Here is a 27,725-nt window from a genome sequence, read left to right on the forward strand (position 1 = left end):
ACAGTGATTTAAAGTGGTGAAATATATACAGTAGTTTATATACAGTTTATAGTGGTGAAATATATACAGTAGTTTATATACAGTTTATAGTGGTGAAATATATGCAGTAGTTTATATACAGTTTATCGTGGTGAAATATATACAGTAGTGTGGCGGACACGAAAGCTAACTGGCGTGAGGGCATCATTCTACGCACCAAGTGGGCGGCGGCCACGCCCGAGGGGTAGGCGTGGCCGCGGGATATACACGAGGCGCGCAGCCCGGAGCGCTCCAGTGCTACAGTGAGCTCTGATAATAAAGACTCTCAAACTTACTGCGTTGTCTGCATCCTTCTGTTGTACAAGTAAGCGCGCGTAGCACCGCGCTTTATTGGTGACCCTCCGACGTTGGATCAGCCGTCGCTGACCGACCGAATACGACATCGCAATGGCAAACAACGTGGTTACAATCAAGCTCCCCCGAGTTCTGGGAAGCTCAAGCGAAGTTTGGTTCCTGCAGGCAGAAGCCCAGTTCGACTTCGAGGCATCACGGTGGACGAGACCATATACTACTACGTGGTCGCCTCCCTCGGGCCCGGCACGGCCGCTCGCGTCGTGTCGGTCCTGAGGAACCCACCGGCCGACGGCAGGTACGAGGCGAACAAGCGTCTCCTCCTCGCCACGTTCGGCCTCACGGTGGACGCTCGGGCCGACCGCCTCCTGGACCTCCCCGAGCTCGGTTACACGCGACCGTCGGTCTGCATGGACCATATGCTGTCATTGATGGGCGACGAAACCCCGGACGCTCTATTCCGGGCGTTATTTCGACGCCAGCTGCCGGCATGAGTCCGCCTCGCGTTGGCCGGTTCTGCGACGACGGACCCCGAGCTCTCGCTGCCGAGGCCGACAAGTTCTTCGCGGCGTTGGACACCCAGGCGAGTTTTGGCGTGGCCGTCGCGGCTCTCAGGCTGACCCTGATGCTGATGCACCACACCTCATGGATCTCGAGGCTGATGCGCATTTCGTGTCCACCGCCACGCCCCGCCCACCGCCACCGCCGCGGAGAAAACCGCGGCCTCCACCGCCTTCGCCGCAAACCTGGTGTTTTTTCCACGCCAAGTTCGGCCACGAGGCTCGGCAATGTCGCCCGCCGTGCTCATTCGGCAGGTCAGGAAACGCCCGGGCCGGCCCTCGGTAGTGGCACTGAGCGCCGGCCGTGCCAACAGCCTACTGTTCATCACGGACACCTTATCCGGGCGCCGTTACCTGTGCGACATGGGAGCGCAGGTGAGTGTCGTTCCCGCCGGTACGTCCGACAAGCAGTCCGCGGGCCGGGGCCCCGCGCTGCTTGCTGCCAACGGTACGTCCAGTCACACGTACGGAAAACGCTGCCTTTCTCTGCGGTTCGGAGGGCAGGTTTTCCGATGGTCGTTCGTCACTGCCGACGTGCCTATGGCACTGCTCGGCGTGGACTTCCTGTGTGCCAATGGTCTACTGGTGGACGTCAAGCACAGAAGGCTTGTCCAGGCTGAGACGTTCAGCTCGCTTGCTTGCGCGCTGCCCGCCTCGTTGAGCAGCTCCCGGAGCGGCTCATCGAGCGGCTCGCCGAGCGGCTTGCTGAGGCGGTTCGGTTTCCGGCCAGGTTCATCTGTACGCTTCCGGCAGCGAACGAATTCACCCGCCTCCTCGTGGGTTTCCCGGCCCTCACGTGGCCCACCTTCTCGGTGGGGGCCGTCAAGCACGGGGTGGAACACCACATCCCCACCGCCGGGCCACCGGTCTACACCCGGGCACGCCACCTCGAGCCGACGAAGCTCACGGTAGCTAAAGCGGAGTTCGCTACGCTGGAGCGGCTCGGCATCGTGCGGCGCTCCGAGAGTGCTTGGGCGTCGCCGCTTCACATCGTGCCAAAGCCCGGTGGGGGATGGCGACCGTGCGGGGACTACCGGCGCCTCAACGACGCCACCACCCCCGACCGCTACCCCGTCCCCACATCCAGGACTTCTCCGCCCGGTTGGCGGGCATGTCCTTCTTTTTGAAGGTGGACCTCATACGTGGCTACTGTCAGGCCGGAGGACATCCCGAAGACGGCGGTCATCACGCCGTTCGGCCTTTCGAATTTCTTCGGATGCCCTTCGGTTTGAAGAATGCGGCTCAGGCGTTCTAGCGCCTAATGGACAGCGTCTTGCGCGACTTGGATTTCCTCTACGTGTACCTGGACGACATCCTCGTCGCCAGCGCGTCCCGCGAAGAGCACCTACACCATCTCCGCACGCTCTTGGAACGTCTGGGCCAGCATGGCCTCATCATGAACCCCGCCAAGTGGCGGTTCGGCGTCGCCGACATCGACTTTTTGGGGCACCACGTCACCAGGCATGGGGCCGTCCCCCTACCGGCCAAGGTGGAGGCGGTGAAGGGGTTTCCGCGCCCCCGCACGATCAAGGGCTCCAGGAGTTCCTGGGCATGGTAAACTTTTACCATCGGTTCCTGCCCCGCATCGCCCAGCTCCTGCGCCCCTTGCACGAGGCCCTCCGGGGCAAGCCGGGCAAAGGTGACGTTACCTGGACTGAGCAGATGGACGCGGCGTTCGCTGGGCGCGAAGCTTGTCTTGGCTAATGCCACCATGCTCGCGCACCCGGCGCCCGATGCACCGATCGCCCTCACCACCGACGCCTCGGACTACGCGGTGGGCGCGGTGCACGAGCAATGGGTGCGTGGTGCCTGGCAACCATTGGCGTTCTTCAGCCGGCAGCTTCGCCCGCCCGAACGCCGCTATAGTACCTTCGACCGCGAGTTGCTCGGACTTCACCTGGCGGTCAGGCACTTCCGCCATCTGCTCGAGGGCCGTGCGTTCACGGCCTTCGTCGACCACAAGCCACTGGTTTTCGCGATGGGCAAGGTCGCCGAGCCGTGGTCGGCCCGGCAGCAGCGTCACCTCTCGGCCGTGTGCGAGTACACGACGGACATCCGGCACGTCGCGGGGAAGGACAACCCGGTGGCGGATTGCCTTTCCCGGTCCGTCGCCCACGCAGTCCACCTTGGCATCGACTATGCCCGGATGGTGGCGGACCAGGCCGCCGACCCCGGCGTCCAGGCCTTGCGGACCGCCATCACGGGCCTCCGCGTCACCGAGGTGCCGTTCGACGGTGCGGCCCTCTTGTGCGACGTCTACCTCGGGCGGCCTCGCCCCATCGTGCCCGCGGGCTGGCAGCGCCAGGTTTTTGACGCCATCCACGGCCTGTCCCCACCCGGGCACGAAGGCCTCCCAGATGTTGGTCGCCGACAAGTTTGTCTGGCATGGCCTCCGGAAGGCCGTCCGCGGCTGCACCAGGACGTGCCTCGCGTGCCAGCGCGCAAAGGTGCACCGGCACACCCAGGCCCCATTGGCCCCGTTTACGGTGCCGGCACGTAGGTTCGACCACGTGCACGTGGACCTGGTGGGACCTCTGCCCCCCTCGCGGGGTTTCACCCACATCTTCACCATGGTGGACCGCACCACCCGGTGGCCGGAGGCCGTGCCTTTGGCGGCGACGACGGCGGCGGACATCGCGCAGGCGTTCATCGCCACCTGGGTCGCCCGGGTTCGGCGCCCCCTCGGACATCTCGTCCGACCGCGGCCCCGAGTTCACCTCGGAGCTCTGGGGGGCGGGTCGCGCGGGGGCTCGGGGTCCAGCTGCACCGAACCACGGCCTACCACCCCCAGGCCAACGGCCTGTGCGAGCGGTTCTACCGCTCGTTGAAGGCCGCGCTCCGGGCCACCCTCCGCGACGGTGGCTGGGTCGACAGGCTCCCCTGGGTCCTGCTGGGCCTCCAGACGGCGCCCAAGGACGACCTGCGCGCATTCGCGGCGGAGTTGGTCTTCACTCGGACAACCGCTGCGGGTGCCAGGGGAGTTCCTCCCCGACCCCACGGCACCATGGTCCGCGGCGCAGGAGCGCTCCGCGCTGCAGGAGACTGCCCGGAGGTTCACCCCGGTGCCGACGGCGCACCACGGGCACCCGCCTACGCACGTCGCCCCGGAGCTTCGCACCGCGGAGTACGTCTTCGTCCGGCACGACGCCCACCGGACACCACTGCGGCCCCCATACGACGGGCCTTTCCGCGTGCTGGAGACCGGGGTGAAACAATTCACCTTGGACATCGGCGGCACTCCCGACTGCGTCTCGGTGGATCGCCTCAAGCCGGCCCACCTCGACGTGGACCACCCACCGCCGGTGGCTCGGCCCCCGGTCCTGCACCCATCCGGGCGCAACTGGAGGCATCCCTGCACCCCGGACGCCGCCAGTCGCCAGAGGGCGCTTCGGCCGGGTCATCCGGTTGCCCCGCAAACTGGCCCTTACATGGTATGGTTAAGCTGGTTAAGCACTTTTAATAAACTGTAAGCGCTTTCCTTCAATAAATTGGAAATGGTACCTGGTGTTGTCGTTTTTATTGTTTTTGTAAGCATTTTTTGTGAAACTGTAATCATGTGCATTTGCGGTCGAAAACATTTCAAACTTTAAAATTTTTCCTCTATGAATCAGGAACCTCCGGGAACCTATAACGTATCTCCCCTTTTCCCCATTGAAACAATGCTGCAGCATACATTCACAGGATTTTCATCAACCTTCCTGGATTTTCGTCGACATTCGTGGGTTTTGTCTCGCCATTTCCGGGACTTTCATCGACCTTCGCGGATTATCGTCAACATTCTCTGGATTTGCGTCACCATTCACGAATTTTGTCTTGCCGTTCGCGGTTTGGTCTTCTTTATTCATGGATTTTCGTGCTCGGGAACCTATCCCCCTTTTTCCATTGAAACAATGCCCCGCTATCCACGGGTCTCGCTATTCGCGGATTTTCCAGGAACCTATCCCCCGCAAATAGTGGGGTCCGACTGTACTCCCTTTCAGCGCGCATCATGGCCGGGCCTCCTTCGGTGCCCGGCGATGACGTCATGCAGCACCTGGAGATGGAATAGGAAAGGAGCAGTGTGCAACAATGAATCATTTTCTAATAGCAAAGGCTCATCAATTCACATTCACTCATGCAATGCCACAGGTAATCGTACCAAGATAGCTGTTGTAGGCAACTGGCACCAACTCTTCATCGTGTTTATTTTCATCTCCTGTCTCGTAAGGTCCATCGTTGAAGATATCCATTTCATAAAAAGTGTTGTTCTTTTGCGAAGCATGTACAACACCTGAAATACAGACCATATCGGGACCACACACGTTCACAAGTTCAATTTACACCTGACGTTTGTCAAAATTAAATCTGCATTGTGATTTCAACACAAAATAGTGTCTTACAAATCACTTCCTACTAATCCCTTCCTTCAATTAATCCTCATACTGATTGGTGTGTGGGTGAGAGGAACACTTACATATGGGGTGGAGAGGGAGGGCAGTAGTACGAAGAATATGGGGGTGGGGAAGGTGGGCTGGAGTAAGAAGAGCAATTACATTAGGCGGGGGTGGGGGGGGAGGGAGAGGTGGGCAGGAGTAAGAAGAGCAATTATATATGGGGTGGAGAGGGAGGGCAGTAGTACGAAGAATATGTGGGTGGGGAAGGTGGGCTGGAGTAAGAAGAGCAATTACATAGGGGGGGGAGGGAGAGGTGGGCAGGAGTAAGAAGAGCAATTATATATGGGGTGGAGAGGGAGGGCAGTAGTACGAAGAATATGAGGGTGGGGGAGGTGGGCTGGAGTAAGAAGAGCAATTACATATAGGGGGAGGGTGAAGTGCATGGGAATAAGTGCAGCAAATTACATATGGGGGGGGGGGGGGTGGGCGGGAGTAAGTGGAGCAATTAGATATGGGGGGTGGAGGAGGTGGGTGGGAGTAAGAGGAGAATTTACATATGGGGGGGAGGGGCTGGAGTAAGAGGAAAAATTACAAATGGTGAGGTGGAGCAGGAGTAAGAGGAGTATTTACATATGGGGGGGTGGGAGGGGAGGGTAAGAGGAGAAATTACATGTGGGGGGAGGGGCTGGATTAAGAGGAGTAATTACATATGGGGGTGGGGGAGGATTAGGAGTAGTTATTACTTATGTGGGGGGGGGGGGGCAGGAGTAAGAGGAGTAATTACATATGGGGAGGGGGTGGGGCAGCAGTAAGAGGAGCAATTACATATGGGGAGAGGGGCAGGAGTAAGACTAATAAATACATATGAGAGGTGGGCAGAAGTAAGAGGAGCAATTAGATATGGGAGGTAGGGTGGGAGTAAGATGAACAATTACTTATGGGGGGTGGTGCAGGACAAAGAGGAATAATTACATATTGGGGGGGGGGGGGGGAGGGAGTTGGGTGAGAGTAAGTGGAGTAATGACATATGGGGAGGTGGGGCGAGAGTAAGAGGTCCCTGATCTACCATATATGGATGATAGACATACAGCCACGTGAAAAAGTAAGTACACCCCATGTAAAGTTTTGACTTTTTCAACATATTTCAACATACAGCTATTTGATCTTCACTTCAACAATATTGACAGATAAAGGTGATATAATATTACAAATATCATGAAACATTTACATTTTGTAGTCCATTGTATAATTTAAATAAACATAAATGCAAATTTCGCATGTGGAAAAAGTAAGTACACCCCGACATTTATCTCTACTTCAAATACCTAAAATTAGAATCAGGTGCACCAGCTCAGGTGCAAATGATTTGAACATCGTCAGAGAGGATCTTGGAGGAACCTGTCTTATTTAAACCTCAGACATTTCGTTTGGTTTGCTCTTTGTTGTTGAAGTGTGCGGCGTCACCATGCCTAGACCAAAAGAGCTCTCTGAGGCCTTCAGAAAGAAGGTTATAGATGCCTACGAGTCTGGGAAGGTTTTTAAAAAAGATCTCCAAACAATTTGAAATCAATCATTCGACTGTCCGGAAGATCATCTACAAGTGGAGAAGATTCCAAACAACTGCCAACTTGTTCAGGCCAGGCCACCCCAGCAAGTTCAGCCCGAGAGCAGACCTCAAGATGCTGAAAGAAGTCTCTAAAAACCCCCAGAATGTCGTCAAGGGACCTACAGGTAGCTCTTGCCACTGTTGATGTCAAAGTGCACGAGTCTACCATTAGAAAGAGGCTGCGCAAATTTGATCTACATGGGAGGTGTGCCTGGGGGAAAGGTTTGCTGTCCATCAAGAACATCAGGGCAAGACTAAAGTTTACCAATGAACACCTCGGCAAAGACCAGCACTTCTGGAACAATGTGCTCTGGACAGATGAGTCAAAGGTAGAGCTATTTGGCCACAGTACCAGAAGACTGCTTTGCTTTCTGCTTTGCTGTGACTTTGCTTTGACACAGTACCAGAAGACTGCTTTGCTTTGATGAGTCTGCTTCTGCTTTCTCAACAATGGATGGAGGTCCTCAATGCCAAACAGGAAATTAGAGCAGTCTCCCTTGACATATCACGTGCCTTCGATACAGTCTGGCACCCCGCTCTGCTCACCAAACTCTCCTCTTTTGGTATCCATGGAAATCTCCACGCATGGCTGGCGGACTTCCTCTCTAGTCGTAGTCAACGTGTGGCCCTGAATGGGTTTCTCTCATCTCCTCTTCCTGTACAGGCTGGAGTTCCCCAAGGCAGTGTTCTGGGCCCTGTGCTTTTTCTGGTCTTCATCAATGATCTCTCTGACTCTCTTGAAAATCCTCTCTATCTCTTTTCTGACGACTCTACTCTCTGTCGCTCCATTCTTCATCCCTCAGATCGGCAGTCTGCAGCCTCCTCACTCTCTGCAGACCTTGACAAAATCACAGACTGGGCAAACCAGTGGAACATGTCTTTCAATCCTGACAAATCTCACACTCTTACGATGTCTCTCCGAAAAGACCGACTGGACAACCCTCCCATCCACTTTCTGAATAATCCTCTCCAAGAAGTTCTGTCACTCAAGCTTTTGGGTCTCACTATCTGCCATGATCTTTCCTGGAAAAACCACATTTCAAATCTGGCCTCCAAAGCCAGTCGCCGACTGGGCATCCTCCGTCGTGCGAAGTCCTTCCTTGGCACACCTGAGCTCCTCACCACAGACAAGGCTTTCATCCGCAGCTCAACGGAATACTGCTCTCCCCTCTGGGCTGGTGCTCCTGCCTCACACCTAGCTCGCCTTCGCGCTGTTGAAACCAAAGCATTCAGAATCATTGGAATCTCCCGTGATGAAGCTAACTCCAAGGGCCTCTCACTCACTCACCGCAGGCAGGTTGGTGGTCTTTCCGTCTTCTACCGACTCCTCTCTGGCCTTGCCCCCCCCCCAGCTCTCTCTGGGCTCTGTCCCGCAAATATTCCTACAGGTCGCACAAGATCTGCCTGCAACCCTCTTTTGGTTAAACTGCCAAACTCAAGACTCTCTGCTCACCTTCACTCCTTCATTCCTCTTCATCGCACACTCCTCTTTTCTCCCACCTCTGGAACAAACTCCCTCACTCTCTTCAATCCCACTCCACCCTCCAAGTCTTTAAAACAGCTGTTCACCACCATCTCTTATCTTCCCCCATCCAAAACCTTGATCTTTTCTACCCCTGCTAATTTCGCCCCAATTCCCCTTTTTGAAATACCAACTTCTGTCCTGGAAGTCCTTGGTGTCGTTGTGCTTTATACTTCTCCCTCCCCCCTTCCCATGCCTCCTCCCCCCGGGCCCTCTCCCTTCCACACATCTCCCTGCTCTCGGATGTTGTGTTTGTGTGCTTCCCCTTTTCTCCCCATCTTGTCTTCCGCTCCCTCTTTTTGTGTATTTTGTTTGTCTGGTCGATTTGTTTGTGAAGTAAATGTTAGCTCTTTCACGAGCCTCGATTCAGTATACAAAAAAAAAAAAAAAAAAAAAAAAAAAAAAAAAAAAAAAAAAAAAAAAAAAAAAAAAACAATAAGACATGTTTGGCGAAAACCAAAGACAGCATTTGACCACAAGAACCTGATACCAACTGTAAAGCATGGTGGTGGAAATATTATGGTTTGGGGCAGCTTTGCTGCATCAGGGCCTGGGCAGCTCACCATCATATAATCCACTATGAATTCTTCATTGTACCAGAGGGTGCTTGAGGATAATGTGAGGCCATCTCTCGGAAAGTTGAAGCTCAACCGAAGGTGGACCTTGCTACATGACAATGACCCTAAACATACCAGTAAATCCACCAAGGAATGGCTGAAAAGAAAGAAATGGAGGGTTCTGGAATGGCCAAGTCAAAGCCCGGATCTAAATCCCATCGAGATGTTGTGGGGGGGTTTGAAACGAGCTGTGCATGCAAGAAACCCCTCAAACATCGCACAGCTGAAAGAATTCTGCATGGAGGAGTGGGCAAAAATTTCTCCCAGTCGCTGTCAAAGACTGGTGGACAGTTATAAGAAACGCCTACTTGAGGTTGTTTCTGCCAAAGGGGGCAATACCACCTATTAGAGCCAAGGGGGTACCCACTTTTTCCACATGCGAAATTTGCATTTATGTTTATTTAAATTATACAATGGACTACAAAATGTAAATGTTTCATGATATTTGTTATATTATATCACCTTTATCTATCAATATTGTTGAAACTAGGGCATGCCCGTACTATATCTATATCTAAAATTATATCCCCCCCCTCTATTTACATGAAATGGTTTGGTCCAAAGCGAACGGCTTGCGAGTGGTGACAATCCCCCCCCTCTATTTACATGCAATGGTTTGGTCCAAAGCGAACGGCTTCCGGAGTTTGGTAAAGAAATCGCCATCGCGTGCACAAACGCGCAGGAAAGCGAATGAAACGCAAATTCGTTTTTATTAGTTGTAAAACATAGTTTAACGCCAACATAGTTTGCAAACGTGAAATAAATGAATACGCTCTCAAATGTGCCATCCGAGGCAGAGTGTGTCCTCCACGTTCGGCACACGCGATAGTTCGCTGCTCTCTGATTGGTTGAATCGTTTTTTGGACATAGCTCGGTAAGTAATTGTCCGATTAATATGAAACCTTGAAAAGGCACATCCTCGGGTCCCCAGCAATATACCTGGCAAGTTAAAAGTATATCGGACCCGTGGTTGTCGAGAAACAGCGGTCACAGACAAACAAACGTACAGACGTACAGACAGAGATTACTGGAATTATAGATAGATGAAGATCAAATAGCTGTATGTTGAAATATGTTGAAAAAGTCAAAACTTTACATGGGGTGTACTTACTTTTTCACGTGACTGTATGGACTATAAACATTTGGACTATAAACATTTAAACGACAAACAATTGGACTATAAACATTTGGGATACAGACATTTGCACTGTAAACATTTAGACTCTAAACATTTAGACTAAACATTTAGACTCCAAACATTTGGACTATAAACATTTAGACTCTAAACATTGGACGATGAACATTTGGACTATAAACATTTGTACTATGAACATTTGGACTCAAAATATTTGGACTATCAACATTTGGACTCTAAACCTTTGGAATATAAACATTTAGACTCTAAGCATTGGACTATCACCATTTGGACTACTAGGGCATGCCCGTACTATATCTATATCTAAAATTATATCCCCCCCCTCTATTTACATGAAATGGTTTGGTCCAAAGCGAACGGCTTGCGAGTACGGTGACAATCCCCCCCCTCTATTTACATGAAATGGTTTGGTCCAAAGCGAACGGCTTGCGAGTACGGTGACAATCCCCCCCCCCCCCCCCCCCTCTATTTACATGAAATGGTTTGGTCCATTCGCAAAGCCAAAGCGAACGGCAGTTACGAATCGCAGTTACGATGAATCGCAAAGTAGTTTTAATTAGTTTTAAAACATAGTTTAACGCCAACATAGTTTGCCAACGTGAAATAAATGAATACGCTCTCAAATGTGCCGTCCGAGGCAGAGTCTGTTCGGCACGTTCGGCACACGTGATAGCTCGCTGCTCTCTGATTGGTTGAATCGTTTTTTGGACATAGCTCGGTAACTACTTGTCCGATTAATATGAAACCTTGAAAAGGCACATCCTCGGGTCCCCAGCAATATACCTGGCAAGTTTCAAGTATATCGGACCGGTAGTTGTCGAGAAACAGCGGTCGCATACACACACACACACAGACAGAGATTAGTGGAATTATAGATAGATAAATATTTTGCCTATAAACATTTAGACTCTAAACATTTGGACTCTAAACGTTTGGAATCAACACATTAGGACTACAAACATTTCGACTCTAAACATTGTTCGATTAACATTTGGATGATAAACATTGGACAATGAACGTTTCGACTATAAACATTTGGACTTTGAACATTTGGACTCGAAACATTTGGACTATGAACATTTAGACTCTAAACATTTGGACGATAAACATTTTGACGATAAACATTTAGATTATAAGCATGTGGACAATAAACATTTGGACTCTGAACATTTAGACTGTAAACATTTAGTCTGTAAACATTGGACTATGAACATTTGGACTATAAACATTTGGACTATGAACATTTGGACTATGAATATTTGGACTCAAAATATTTGGACTATAAACATTTAGACTCTAAAGATTTGAACTATAAACATTTCGACTTTCAACATTTAGATTATAGACATTTGGGCTATAAACATTTGGATTACAAGCATTTGGAGTATAAACATTTAGAATATAAACATTTCAATTATAAACATTTGGACAATAAACGTTTGGACTATAAACATTTGGACTATAAACATTTTGACTATCAACATTTAGACTAAACATTTGGACAATAAACATTTTGACTATAAACATGGAGGTTTTAAGCATGTGGACTCTAACCATTTGGACTATAAACATTTAGACTAAATATTTGGACCATAAACATTTAGACTCTAAACATTTGGACAATAAACATTTTGACTATAAACATTTAGGTTTTAAGCATGTGGACTCTAACCATTTGGACTATAAATATTTAGACTAAATATTTGGACCATAAACATTTAGACTCTAAACATTTAGACCATAAACATTTGGACTATAAACATTTGGACTATGAACATTTGGACTTAAAATATTTGGACTATAAACATTTAGACTCTAAACATTTGGACTATAAACATTTCGACTTTCATCATTTAGATTACAAGCATTTGGACTATAAACATTTGGATTATAAGCATTTGGACTATAAACATTTAGAATATAAACATTTAGATTATAAACATTTGGACTATAAACATTTAGAATATAAACATTTCGAATATAAACATTAGAATATAAACATTTAGAATATAAACATTGAGAATAAAAGCATTTAGGATGTAAACATTTGAATATAAACATTTAGGAAGTAAACATTTTGACGATAGACATTTAGAACATAAACATTTAGAATATAAACATTTAGAAAATATATATATTTAGAATATAAACATTTAGACTATAAGCATTTGGACTACAATCTGACTCGCTCTGACCTTCATGGGATGTGTGTATGTCCTAGAACAGTTCAGAAATTCCTCCAAAACGCTACAACTAGAATTTTTCGGGGAGAGGACTTGGTTCCACAATTAGAGGGATGGGGACACCCGATCATAGTGAAGGGCTTGTACTTTACATAATCTCAAGACTTAATCACAAACAAACAAGGCTCATAGAACAACGTAAACATTTACGACAAAGTGCATGTACAACAAGAAAGAGCAATCAGAGATTGCAGAGAAACACCAGGACGTGTTTGTGTGGTGTATTTTGTGGGGTATTTTTGTACATTCTTTGATTATTTTGTACAACCCCACTTTCATTACACCTGCGTGACACATTACGTCCTCTTTGTGAAACTTAATTCAGTATTGTATTTTAAATAAATATATATATACGTATATTTTTTTTTTTATTATTTATTTATTATTAGGCGGTCCTTGGGGGTTATTTTAGTCCCTGAGGTCTTTTGCATCCTTGGAGTCTTTTGGATCATCAGGGTCCCATGGCTCTTTTGGGTCCTTAGGGTATTTTGGGTCTTTTGCATCATCAGGATGTTTTGAGTGCTCGGGGTCTTATGGGTCTTCGGAGACTTCAAGGTATTTTGAGTATTTTGAGTACTCTAGATCTTTTGGGTCTTTTGAGTGGTTGGGGTATTTTGGGTCCTTGGGGTCCTCTGGTTCTTCATGGTATTTAAGGATCTTCAGGGTATGTTGGGGGTCTTGGTGGTCTTAAAGGTTATTCAAAGGTCCAATGGGTCTCAGCAGTCCAAAGTGTCGAAAGGTATATTCCAATAGTACTCGTACATAATTAATAGGCGTACGTAATTAATAGACCGGAGGCCACTGACTTCAAACAGTACATAATTAATAGATATATTGAAAACGCACATGACTGGAGAAGATAATACAAACACACAAACACACAAACAAACAAACACACACAAACAAACACAAACAAACACACACAAACAAACACAAACAAACCCAAATGCAAATCCCTCTCCTCTGGTGAGGGTAATAAGGAAAATTAATGATTGTGGTTTTGCAGGAAGGAACATTTGACACACATGAGCTTCCACGTGGTAAGCTTACCTTTCCAGTGGTAAGCACCTGGAGCTCCAAAGTAGATGTAGTGAAAGTCCGGTGTGAAGGCCGCATCCGTGCCCTGTTGACAAACCCCAAAGCGTGCATGGCTTAGAGTGCGATGATCGCAGAACTTCCATCCTCCACCGTCCATTTCATCGTGCTGGTCAATTTTAAAATTCTGGCTCAGCACGTAGCAGCGTCCCATGAGACTGCGCGTCTCTGCTGCTTCTCCCACATACTGACGCTTCTCGTACCGGTGAGCACACGCCTGGGCAGGGGAGTACAGCAGGGGGTGGTGGGGAGGTGATGGAGAGAGCTTCGTCAAGAGTGGTAGAGCATTGTAACCGGAAGGGCAAGTTTCCTATCACCGGATACCAATTCACCTCCAACTCCACGAGTGATCCATCTTATACCAGGACTAGCAGGGAACCGTGGAAATAAATTCCGCGTAATGTAAAATGTGAGTTCAGTCCTCAACTTTCCCAACACCACACCCCTCCCCACAACTCCTCAACCTCCACCTCCAGTTCCATGTCCAAGTCCTCAACTCTCCCAACACCACACCTCTCCCCCCAACTCCTCAACCTCCGCCTCCACTTCCATGTCGAAGTTCTAAAGTCCAAGTATATATGTATGTATGTATGTATATATACTAGGGCATTGCCCGTACTATATCTATATCTAAAATTATATCCCCCCCCTCTATTTACATGAAATGGTTTGGTCCAAAGCGAACGGCTTCCGGAGTTTGGTAAAGAAATCGCCATCGCGTGCACAAACGCGCAGGAAAGCGAATGAATCGCAAATTCGGTTTTATTAGTTTTAAAACATAGTTTAACGCCAACATAGTTTGCAAACGTGAAATAAATGAATACGCTCTCAAATGTGCCGTCCGAGGCAGAGTGTGTCCTCCACGTTCGGCACACGCGATCGTTCGCTGCTCTCTGATTGGTTGAATCGTTTTTTGGACATAGCTCGGTAAGTAATTGTCCGATTAATATGAAACCTTGAAAAGGCACATCCTCGGGTCCCCAGCAATATACCTGGCAAGTTTCAAGTATATCGGACCCGTGGTTGTCGAGAAACAGCGGTCACAGACAAACAAACGTACAGACGTACAGACGTACAGAGATTACTGGAATTATAGATATATATATATATATATATATATATATATATATATATATATATATATATATATATATTATATATACATATATATGAAGAAGGTGAAAGGATTTTGGAGTTTGCTGATGGAGCTGATTTGTTGATTTGTAATACTCAGTTCCAGAAAGAGGATAATAAGCTTGTTACATACACGTCAGGTGGGTCGACGACAACCGTTGATTACCTGATGGTGCGTAGGCGAGATAGGGGGCACTTCCGGGACACAAAGGTGATCCGGGGGAGGAGGCTGTTTCACAGCACCACTTGGTTGTCTGCGACATAAGGGTGAAAGGTGCGAGGAGAGCTTGGCGGGTGAAGTACCAACCGAGAATGAAGGTTGAAAGAGGTGTCAGTAAGGGAGGCATTAAAAGAGAGGCTGAGGAGGGTAGAGGATGATGTGGTTGAGCTTGAAAGTGGTTGGATGTCAATGAAAGATAGTCTGTTGGGAGCCGTTGGTGAGGTATGTGGATGGACAAAAGGACCACCGAGGCACTCGGGAACATGGTGGTGGGATGATGAAGTTGGAAAGAGGATTGACGAGAAGAGAAAGAAGTTCAAGGAGTGGCAGAAGGCGAAGGGTACGGGGGCAGAAAAAGCAGAGCATGAAAGTTATAAGGCAGCCAGGAAGGCTGCAAAGAAAGAGGTAGCAAAGGCGCAGGCGGCATGTAGGAAAATGTTCGGAGAACGCTTGGATTCGGAAGAGGGTCAGAGAGCAGTATTCAGGATTGCAAAGCAGATAGTGAAAGAGAGGTGTGATGTGATGGGGGTGAGTTGCTTGAAGGATGAAGTGGGACAAATCGTTGTGGACCCAGATGGAATTAAAGGAAGAAAGAAAAGATATATGGAAATGCTGTTGAATGCAGAGAATGAATGGGATGGCAACATAGAGAGTAACCCAGTTTTAGGACCGGCAGAGAAGATAACTGAGAAGGAAGTTGAGGAAGCGATAAAAGCAATGAAGAGTGGAAAAGCGGGATGGCCAAAGGGAGTTGTGGGAGATATGTTGAAGGCAGCAGGAAGTTGGGGTGTGAAGACAATGACACAAATCTGTAATCTGGTGGTGAAAAAAGACCGCATTCCAGTGGATTTGGAACTGAGTACCCTCGTCCCTCTATACAAGGGGAAAGGTGACCCTCTGGACTGTGGCTCGCAACGAGCGATAAAGTTATTGGAGCATGGAATGAAGGTATTGGAAAGGGTGTTGGAGATGAGGATAAGGAAGAAAGTGAAGATCGACGAAATGCAGTTTGGATTTATGCCAGGAAGAGGAACGACAGACACGCTTTTTATTGTAAGGCAGTTGCAGGAGAAGTACATGGAGAAGAGGAAGAATTTGTTTCTTGGGTTTGTTGATCTGGAGAAAGCATTCGATAGGGTTCCACATGAAGTAGTGACATGGGCATTGAGGAAGTTAGGAGTGGAGTAATGGTTGATCAGAGTAGTGATGGCAATGTACAAAAGAGCGCGCACAGCTGTAAGGACGAAGGACGGGAACAGTGGTGAGTTTGAGGTGAAGGTGGGAGTGCATCAGGGGTCGGTACTAAGTCCACTACTATTTGTAGCTGTGATGGAGGTGCTGGCTCAGAATGTAAAGGAGGGTTTACCGTGGGAGTTGTTGTATGCAGATGATCTGGTGTTGATTGCGGAAAGTATGGATGGACTGAAGGAAAAGCTGAACAAGTGGAAGGAATGTATGGAGACAAAAGGTCTGAAGGTGAATATTGGAAAGACGAAGGTGATGGCAAGTGGTAAAGCATGTGGTGAGGTGGAAAGAACTGGGAAGTGGCCGTGTGCTGTGTGCATGAAGGGTGTCGGAGTGAATTCCATTCAATGTACAATGTGCGCTGAGTGGGTTCATCAAAAATGTAAGTGGTCTGAGAGGGTCATTAACCAGTGTGGCAGCTACATTCAAATGTAAGGTATGCAAAGAGGGAGATGCAGTTGGAGGAAATGTTGGGTTGGATCTTGGAGACGGCGTGAAGCTGGAAGGTGTGAAAACATTTTGCTACCTCGGAGACATGCTGAATGGAGAAAGTGGATCAGACTCGGCAACAGTTGCTGGAGTGAGACGTGCATGGAAGAAGTTTCGGGAACTGAGTGGCATGCTGATGAGGAGGGGAGTGTCGTTGAAGCTGAAGGGAAAGTTGCATGCTGCATGTGTGAGAAGTGTTATGATTTATGGGAGCGAGACATGGGTAATGAACGTAGAGCAGCAACGAAGGCTGGAAAGGGTGGAAATGCGAATGGTTCGGTGGATGTGTGGAGTATCGTTGAGAGAGAGGAAGACAAATGATGAATTGCGAAAGATGATGGGAATAGAGCCTGTGATTGATGCTGTGAAGAGGAACAGGTTGAGATGGTTTGGTCATGTGTTGAGGAAGGATGAAAGTGACTGGTTGAGAAGTGTGATGGAAATGAATGTAGAAGGAAGTAGAGGACGGGAAGACCGAGAAAGACTTGGCTAAAGATGGTGGAAGAAGAAATGCGGGCAAGGGGGTTAACAAGGGGAGATGCAGAAAATAGGGCAAAATGGAGGAGATTGTCATGGAGACCGCAAAGCTAACCCCCGCTCTTGCAGGAAAAATGGCCTTAAAATGCATGTTGTTGTTGTTGTTGTGTATATATATATATATATATTAGTATATAATTTAGCGCTACAACCTAATGAGCGAACGCCGTGACGTCACCGCCACGTACGTCCGCGACTCCGCCTTGACTGCCAAGCTCCGGAAGTGCCATCAAGGCAACGCAGTGAGCTTCCCACAGTCAGGTTCACTATGTTTTTTCGTTCAAAATCATGGTAGATTAGCAAACCTATACATTTTTGGAAACGTTATTACATGGAAAATCTGAAAATCAATGTTTACATTTGCCAATTCCGACCAATTCGATTCGACCAATTCGACCAATTCGACCAATCGACCAATTCCATTCGACCAATTCGACCATTCGACCAATCGCTTCGATCGACCATTCGACCATTCGACCAATTCGATCGATTCGATTCGATTCGATTCATCGAATTGGATTCGATCGACCATTCGACCAATTCGATTTGCCAATCAATTTGACCGACCTTTGCTTGTGTGGAACGGACTGTGAAAACGATGCGGACTATATTGTCGGATACGACACACAGGACAGTGATGACGAACTCTAAATGGCATATTCTGTAATCGTGTATGTTTGATGCCATTGACTGCCTGTGTATATTTTGTCATTGACTGCCTGTGTAGATGTGAAGTTATACTGACCGCATGTGTATATATGATTTTGCTGACTGCCTGTGTATGTTTGGTGATATGAATTATTGTGACACATTTTGATGTTATTAACTGCCTGTACAAAATGATAACATGTATTTGATTATGCAACTTATCGTGAATATAAAGACAGTATTTTGCAATTCTAAACCTTTGATTCGTGTCTTACCATTCCCCATAGCACTAATTTGATACTTTCATTGGATTCCTTGTCCCTGAAAATATAGGTTTAGTATATTTTTTAAAGTTTTTAGGGTAATTTAGAGGCAGAAATAGAACAAAATATGTATTTTACAGTGGCCATTTTGAAAATCCAAAATGGCCGCCATACAGGTATCTCTCCAAATGTAAACATTGATTTTTAGTTTCCTTATGCTATAACCTTTCCAAAAATGTATAGGTTTGCTAATCTACCATGATTTTGAACGAAATAAAATTTATTGACATAGTGAACCTGACTATTGTGACTGAAAACAAAATGTCACTGTATGAAAAAATAAAAACATAATGAAAGCAGAATGACTGGAATATAACCGAAAGGTTTTCAGTTACAAGTGTATGGGACACCTTACTGGTGGTCCTCCACTGACGGTATGGAATCGCATAATGACTGATATTATACATATACACACATAATATACATATGTCGCATAATATATATATATATATATATATATATATATATATATATATATATATATATATATATATATATTGTTGCGGTTTTGAGAACCCACACAGGTAACATTATTAAAGGTTAAAGGTTGCACCCCATAGCTAGGCCACATGCAACACGTAGGTCACTTTAGGACGTTAGTTATTTCATAGTATGTGTTTAGGATGAGGCCATTCCCAATAGTTGCATCTGCCTTGTGTAAAACAAATAAGAGTAGGCCCCGTCCATCCATTTTGCAGCCACCCTCCAAATCGACCTCGTTGGGCAGCATCCATCCCATGCCCTGATTTGGCTGATACACCTCCTTTGCCAGCAGCGTTCACTGCCCTTGGGCTTCCACTCGTACCAGCCCAAATGCCACGAGGTAAGGCCCGAAAAGGGGGCGGAGCGCAAGGGTGGGGGTGTGGCCACGTCAAGCAGCCATCAAAGGCGGAGCTGGTAAGCCCTCAACAGCCAATCAGGGCTGAGGCGACATCGCCTGACAGGGTGTGGCTGGACATTCCAGAGGGTTCGCTGGGCATGGCAATATAACCCTTCGCACGAGGCCCCCACCTCAGTTGAGTTATGGGAGAGGCGCTAGTTGAGTTAAGGGAGAGGCGCTTGTTGAGTATGGGAGTTGAGTTATGAGAAGGGAGAGGCGCTCATCAGTTGCGGTATTCAGTTACGAGGAGGAGAGACGCGCGGTGACAAGCTTTAAAAAGGATTGATTGTGCTTTACAAAGGACTGGCGCGCGGCACGCATTGCAGAGGACTGCAGCGTGCAGAAGGACTTTTGTGGGAAGGCACCATTGGCAATATCATTGGGGGAGCGGCGCATGGTACATAGCAATACCAGGAGCGCGTAATAAAGGCGCCGGTAGCGCAAGGGTTGCGTACGCGATATAATCGCCAGCCAACCGACCTTTCCCCGATATATAACTGTCCGCCTCGCGCCTACGCCACGCGGAGAGTTGCCTGCCATCACCATCTGCACGGTACGAGTCGGGGACCGGACGAGCTGTGGACCCGTGGACCCTCAACCCGACCATCTTCAAACCCCGTGTGAGTGAGTCTGAGAGTGAGTCTGAGTGTGAACGGGCCCGTGTCCAGGGAATAAGTAAGACTGTATAAGGCTGCCCTGTGTATCTGCTTCTTCCTCTTCCCTGTACATTCTTTCTTTTCCTTCCTCTTCTTATTTGTACAAAGTGTGAATAAATTACCTGTTCTTCCTGTTTTTCCTCTCAATTTGACCGTCTTAGTGATTTCTCAATTGGGTAAGCGTGGCACGATTAAGAACCGCTCCAATCGGGTTTAGTTCCCGTTAATGGCCCGAATCGCGGCTCGCTTCGCTCGGCATGTCCACTAACGCCGTGGTTCGGGTGAGGTTATTTCCTTGCTTCACAGCCGGTGTTAGTACTTAGGTAATAGGACTAATTCGACCAACAACCCTATTTAACACTGACCGGAAGGAATGTGATAGCCCCGGGATCGCGTCGGCTAGTAAAAAGGACAAGGGGATTAATCCCCCCTTGATAAGGGGGAGGCCGACGTTTAATAATAATAATAATAATTCATTTATTTTGTATAGCGCTTTTCATGAAGCCCAAAGGCGCTTTGACAGAGTGCAAAACATAATGCATAACAAAACATGAAAACAACAATTGCAAAAAGACAAGAATCAATAGGGAAATATTTATAGCAAAAGGAGGGAGAAGGAGAAGTGATAGTCAGGGGTTAAATGCTGTGGGTTGAATGTTGAATGCAGTGCTGAACAGGTGGGTCTTGAGTGATGTTTTGAATGTGGTGAGTGAGGAGGAGTCTCTGATGGTGTGAGGTAGTGAGTTCCAGAGGGAGGGAGCAGCGATGGAGAAGGCCCTGTCCCCCCAGGATCTGAATTTGGTCCGGATGGGGGGGGGGGGGTCAGGAGGTTGGTACCAGCAGAGCGGAGGTTGCGGGTGGGAGTGTGTCTGGAGAGGAGGTCAGCCAGGTAGGATGGGGCCAGGTTATGGAGGGCTTTGTAGGTCAAGAGGAGGATTTTGTACTGGATTCTCTGGGAGATGGGGAGCCAGTGAAGCTTGTAAAGGACGGGGGTGATGTGGTCGCGGGTCCAGGAATGGGTGAGTAGACGGGCAGCGGAGTTCTGAATGTATTGGAGTTTATTGGTGATTGTTGAGGGTGAACCATAGAGGAGGCTATTGCAGTAGTCCAGACGGGAGGTGATGAAGGCGTGGATGAGGGTTTCTGCAGCCGTGGAGGAGAGGGATGAGCGGAGACGGGCAATGTTTTTCAGGTGAAAGAAGGCTGTCTTTGTGATCTGTTTAGTGTATTTGTCGAAGGAGAGGGTTTGGTCAAAGATGACGCCAAGATTCCGGATGAGAGGGGAGGTGTCACAGCAAGAAGTCAACAACAGGATTATATCACAGGTGGCGTGGCAAAATGTAAGGACAGGTACATTTGACGATTGGCTTCACAGTCGGGTATACAAGGGTTGTTGCGTTCTGTATTAGTGGAAAACAACTGCTGCACGTCTCCAAAAGTTATTGCCGCTTCCTCTGGAGATGGTCCGTCAACTCGACAATGCTGTTTGTCATGGAGTGGTGGCTTTACGAAATTACGGCATGAAACAGCGTGCTATTGCTCAGCAGTATGGCATCACTCAAGGTCAGGTGTCAAACATCCTGAAACGAAATGCTCAGAGGGGTGTCCCTTCTCCAATACCGAGGCCAGGAAGTCCCCGCAGAACCACAAGGAGGGATGATCGCCACCTGCACCGGTTAGTCCGCAATGGCCGTACCAATTCAACTAATCGGCTTTGGGCTGAGTGGCAGCAACTGACAAATGTGCCTGTATCCAGAAGGCTAGTCAACCAATGACTGGTTCAGGCAGGCTATCATGCCAGGCGTCCCCTGAGAAAGCCACGCCTGACCAGACAACACAGCCAGCGCCGATTGCAGTGGGCCAGAGAGCACCGTCAATGGCAGCCAGGACACTGGAATCACGTGACTTTCAGTGACGAGTCTAGATTTCTGGTCTATCGTCAAGATGGCCGCGTCCGAGGGTGCAGACAAGTGCATGAAGCCCACAACGAAGATTGTATAGTGCCAAGAGTCCAAGCTGGAGGTGGTGGGGTGAGCGTTTGGGCTGCTTTTCATGCATGGGACAAAACTGACCTGGTTGTTCTGAATGGAAACCTGAACCAGTTCAGGTACAGGGTCATTCTGCAAGAAACATTGCTTCCATTTGCTCGTGCAGCCTTTCGAGGAAACTTTGTCTTCCAAGATGACAATGCACGGCCTCATCGTGCTCGCATGATCCAACACTTTCTTGCTGACCGTGGTGTAGAGCATATGGAGTGGCCTGCTATGTCCCCGGATATGAATCCGATAGAGAACTTGTGGGCAGAATTAACGCATCAAATCGACAACTTGGACGAGCAGCCTGCCTCTGTGCGTGAATTGCAGCAGACTATTGTCACTGCATGGCAAGCGATTCCTCTCCAAACCTTGGCAAATCTCGTGAACAGCATGCCTCGACATGTACGTGCTCTCCTGAATGCTTGTGGGGGTTACACAAAGTACTGAACTGTAATTTTACTGTCCGTAATCCCAGACGTAATTTAACTTTTGTTTTTGTTGAAAAAATTTTTGGCTAACGTGCAAAATAAAGACATACTTCTGGAAAACGTACAGAAGTTTAACACAGTACTGTCCGTGAATTGAGTTCGATATCAGTTCGCATCACTTTCAAGGATCAATTTATTTGCTTCAAAATGTCAATTCATAGAATACTTACCCTGCACAGTCAACTTGATGTGAGCCAACTCTTTTGTTTTTGAAGGGTTATTTCTTTCATCCAATATGGCTGCCAGACCACGTGAGCGATGACATCATCAATTTATATTCTCTAATATAATTGTGCAGATCATGCTCAAGAAATTTCAAACTGATCAGACTAAGCGTTCTCCCTGTTGAATTATGATGTCATAATTAAGGCACCAATGATGTCATCGTCAGCAACACATTCCCCATATGGAGTTCTTTACAATGAGCCACGGTTCAATTTTTCCATGGAGCAGTTTTGGAGATGTAGAGGTGCAACTTTCTTTGTTTTTCTTCCAAGATGGCGCCTGTACCACGTGATCTGTGACGTCAGGATTATCATTAAAATATTCTACAGGAGGAAGCGCTGCTGTGGTGAAAATTTTGTTTCCATCAGCAAACAATTGCAGATAAAATAGCCTGGTTTTGGCTTAGCGGTTAGGGTGCCGGCTTGGGATCCTCGGATCCTGGTTTCGAATCCCGGTCGATCGCTGAATTAATGCCAGTGGGGTTGACTCAGCCTGTCATCCTTCCGAGGTCGGCAAATTGAGTACCAGCTCACTGGTAATTCCCTGTGTGTCGCAAGAGGCGACTAAGAGGGTTGACGGCAGGAATGGCATCCGGCCATAAAACATTGCTTCAAAAAGGGGACCACGGTGCCCCAAAAAGGCCAACCCCCGCTCTGTGGAGAAAATGGCCCTTAAAGTGGTTCAGACAAACAATGGTTCAAACAATGGTGGTTCAGACAAACAACAACAAACAAAAACTAAAGAGTTTTCAGAATCATTGGAATCTCCTGCGATGAAGCTAACTCCGAGGGCCTTTCAATCACTCACCGCAGGCAGGTTGGTGGTCTTTCCGTCTTCTACCGACTCCTCACCGGCCTTGCTCCCCCAGCTCTCTCTGTGCTCTGTCCCCCAAATATTCCTGCAGGTCGCACAAGATCTGCCAGCAAACCTCCTATGGTTAAACTGCCAAAATCTAGGCTCTCTGCTCACCTTCACTCTTTCATTCCCCTTTTCTCCCGCCTCTGGAACAAACTCCCCCACTCCCTTCAATCCCACTCCTCCCTCCATGTCTTTAAAACAGCTGTTCACCACCATCTCTTATCTTCCCCCATCCAAAAACCTTGATCTTTTCTACCCCCGCTAATTCACCCCAGATCCACTTTTTTGAAATCCCAACTTCTTTCCTGGAAGTCCTTGCAGTCATTGTCCATATGTTTTATACCTCTCCCACCTCCCCACAAGCCCTCTCCCTCCCACAGTTCTCTCGATGTCCCTGCTCTCAAATGTGTCTGTGTCCTTCCCCCTCTCTCTCCATCTTGTCTACTGCTCCCCTTATTTTGTGTTTTATGTGTCAGTTTGACATTTTGTGTGATTAATGTTAGCTCTTTCACGAGCCTCGATCTTGTATACAAATACATATATATATATATATATATATATATATATATATAGATATATATATATATATATATATATATATATATATATATATATATATATATATTGCAGAGAAAGAAAAATTCATACGGATCGGATCAAGCGTTGTACTTGTCGAATTATGATGTCATAATGAAGGCACCAATGACATCATCAATAACATATCTTATTTACCAAGGGGAGCAGTTGACAATGAGCCATGTTTCAATTTTTTCCATGGAATGGTTTCAGAAATATAGAGGTGCAAAGTTTTTCCAATATGGCGCCCATACGACGTGAACTGTGACATTGAAGGAGTCCGGGCTCCAGCAGAATACGGACAAAAGGATGGCAAGGCACAAACTCGTCCGAGAAGATATTTATTCGTAAAACCAACTCGGGAACACTGAAAAGCCCGTTTATCGGGCTGCATTAAAAAGCACAACCAGAAACCGAAACGAAACCGAAAGCCACGCCTCTCAAGCGAGGCGTGCTTCGGTGGTCACGTGATCAACAGGTGTAGCTGATTATACGCGCATGCGCGGCACGCTTTGGTGGTCACGTGACCAGCCACTCTGGCGCCGCGGATCCCCGCCGGTGACGTCACCGGCTGGAGCAAGGAGATTCTGATGCTGGTCTTGCTTGGGGGACCCATGGGTCGCTACAACATCATATTTATCATTAAACGAGACGGAAAGTCTAACAGCGGCGTAGCCGGGTCTTGTTTGATACTTTAGTTGAAGATAGACGTAATGACGTAGCGGGACACAAAACTGCCGCTACTTTAATATATAGAAGATATATTTAACCTCTAGTAACTTTGCAGTCACTACAAAGGGATTAGTGGTACGATTACATTTATCATAATATTAACGTTACATTATCATTACTAGGGCATGCCCGTACTATATCTATATCTAAAATTATATCCCCCCCCCCTCTATTTACATGAAATGGTTTGGTCCAAAGCGAACGGCTTGCGAGTGGTGACAATCCCCCCCCCTCTATTTACATGCAATGGTTTGGTCCAAAGCGAACGGCTTCCGGAGTTTGGTAAAGAAATCGCCATCGCGTGCACAAACGCGCAGGAAAGCGAATGAAACGCAAATTCGTTTTTATTAGTTGTAAAACATAGTTTAACGCCAACATAGTTTGCAAACGTGAAATAAATGAATACGCTCTCAAATGTGCCATCCGAGGCAGAGTGTGCCCGCCACGTTCGGCACACGCGATCGTTCGCTGCTCTCTGATTGGTTGAATCGTTTTTTGGACATAGCTCGGTAAGTAATTGTCCGATTAATATGAAACCTTGAAAAGGCACATCCTCGGGTCCCCAGCAATATACCTGGCAAGTTAAAAGTATATCGGACCCGTGGTTGTCGAGAAACAGCGGTCACAGACAAACGTACAGACAGAGGCTTGCGAGTGGTGACAATCCCCCCCCCCCTCTATTTACATGCAATGGTTTGGTCCAAAGCGAACGGCTTCCGGAGTTTGGTAAAGAAATCGCCATCGCGTGCACAAACGCGCAGGAAAGCGAATGAATCGCAAATTCGTTTTTATTAGTTGTAAAACATAGTTTAACGCCAACATAGTTTGCAAACGTGAAATAAATGAATACGCTCTCAAATGTGCCATCCGAGGCAGAGTGTGCCCGCCACGTTCGGCACACGCGATCGTTCGCTGCTCTCTGATTGGTTGAATCGTTTTTTGGACATAGCTCGGTAAGTAATTGTCCGATTAATATGAAACCTTGAAAAGGCACATCCTCGGGTCCCCAGCAATATACCTGGCAAGTTAAAAGTATATCGGACCCGTGGTTGTCGAGAAACAGCGGTCACAGACAAACAAACGTACAGACAGACAGACAGAGATTACTGGAATTATAGATAGATTACAAAAATTATATTACTATAAAAAAAACCAAGGCTAATTCCTTACTTCCGCGGTTACACCACTTATCACTGATTCATGAACCATACACCGCTTCAATCCATTAACCTTGCATTCACAACATTGGGATTAAAGTGTTGTACACCGCACCTTTCCTATGCCATCTCCAGGCGCTGCAAAACGTCATTGCCGGGCACCGAAGGGGGCTCGGCAGTGACGCACGCTGAAAGGGAGTACTCAGTTTTCACTCTGGTTGTTTTCTTTCTTGCTTTCTTTCTTTCTTGTTTGTCCAGGCGATATCTCAGCCATCCTTTGAGCTAGGAAGCTGAAATTTCGGCACAATCGTGAGCATGTACTTTGTCAAAACGGTATTTTTTGTTTTTTGATTGATCAATTAATTGATGAGTTATTTAATATTATTAGCGATTAATTAAGTACTTATTTATCCTTTCTCTTCTGGCCATGATCTCAGGCACCTTTTGAGTTAGGAAGATGATATTTGGACATGCCAATGACAAAGTGATTTGGTTGTAAAAGATATTTTTGATTTATTGATTAATCAATTAATCAATTAATAGATTATTTATTTAATTATTCGAATAATGACTAAAAAATTTATTTTTTAAAGTTACAGATTCTGATGAAATGGTGGTTGTTTACATGTTATATTGGTGAATTGATTAATTATTTCATTTTTTAATGATTATTATTTATTTATTTTCATTATTAATTATTTCTTTATTTTATTTCTCATCTGGGCAATATCTCAGGCACCTTTTGATCTAGGAAGCTAATATTTGGACATGACAATGACCAAGTAATGTGACTATAAAGGATATTTTTGATTTATTGATTAATCATTTAATCAATTAATTATTTATTGATTAATCAATTAATGATTTAATTTTTTTTATTAATGACTTATTTAATTAAATTTCGAAAAGATACATCTTCGGATGAAGCACGAGTGGTTTCGTTATGCTATTAGCCAATTGATTAAGAAAATATTTTATGATAATCTTTTATTGATTTTAATTATGCAATTAATCGATCAATTATTGTACACCTCTCCCTCCCAATGCAATCTCTATGAGCTGCACTGCGGTATTGCCGGGCGCCGGAGGCGCCCCGGTAATGCCGCGCTGTAGGATATTTAATTATTTGGCATGTGTGCGGTTTACTTTGAATGTATCTGTACTTGTTATGTTTATATTTTCTATATTATTATTGTTACTATTACTTATTAGGTATTATACTTATTATGAAAACGATACTACTGAAACTATACACTACTGTATTAAGAAACCTGGGCTGAATTTGTCCGAAGTGGTCCGAAGGGTAGGCATGAAGCCTAAGGCCTACCCATACCGTTTTGTTGGAAGAGACGTAACGCTGATGCTTTCGATATTTGATGATCATTTTAACAAGTGGTTTGTTTGTGTTTCACACTGAATGAAAAACGTCAATGTAGAGCATGGTGATTGTGATATATGACAGGTTCGATGATATGTCCGGCCTGCACAAAATTGGAATCAAAATGCTGGTGTGCGGAGTCAGCTGACTTCAGATGTAATCATATCACACTGTCGTGTGACCAGATCCTCAGCTCTGATTGGTATACGTTTGAGGGGACATACGGACGGACAAACACTATTCTAGACGGCTTTGCCCTATGGGCTTCGCCGTAAAAAATCTACATGACCTGGCTCTCCTATGGTAAAATTTTGTGTCAATCCAACCAACTGTGCCGAGAATATGGATTTTAAAAACTAGCAACGATACCCGCCCTATGGGCGGGACTTCAATTGGGAGGCCCAAATAAAAAGGCAAAATATCAGAAATTGAAGGCTTTTTATTTTATTTTAAACGATTCATATAAACATCCGTTGAATCATATCACATGCAAATCATCAAAATCGAAACAGTAAATGGCGACCATTTTGAAAAAAGATTGAATTCTGCAAAACGGAAGCGGCCGCTACATGTCTTTCTCAGTCGCACGTTTAATGTGTGAAGAGTGCGCGCCGAATCTGTAACACGGAAGCGGCCGCTAC

At 46.9% G+C, this 27,725-nt stretch overlaps 1 protein-coding gene across 1 annotated transcript in view; it reads right to left on the reverse strand.

Annotated features, from left to right (window-relative positions):
* The window catches only part of LOC137430982 (integrin alpha-6), a 446,593-nt gene that overhangs the window by 176,281 nt on the left and 242,587 nt on the right, over positions 1 to 27,725 (reverse strand). The window contains exons 4-5 of the mRNA XM_078781278.1: positions 13,458 to 13,719; positions 5,029 to 5,160 (exon numbers count right to left, since the gene is read on the reverse strand). Of these exons, the coding sequence (XP_078637404.1) occupies positions 5,029 to 5,160; positions 13,458 to 13,719 (394 nt within the window). The remainder of the gene's footprint in view (positions 1 to 5,028; positions 5,161 to 13,457; positions 13,720 to 27,725) is intronic.

The sequence above is a fragment of the Myxine glutinosa genome, chromosome 7, assembly GCF_964187855.1.
Source record: "Myxine glutinosa chromosome 7, kmMyxGlut1.1, whole genome shotgun sequence".
Classification (NCBI taxonomy): domain Eukaryota; kingdom Metazoa; phylum Chordata; class Myxini; order Myxiniformes; family Myxinidae; genus Myxine; species Myxine glutinosa.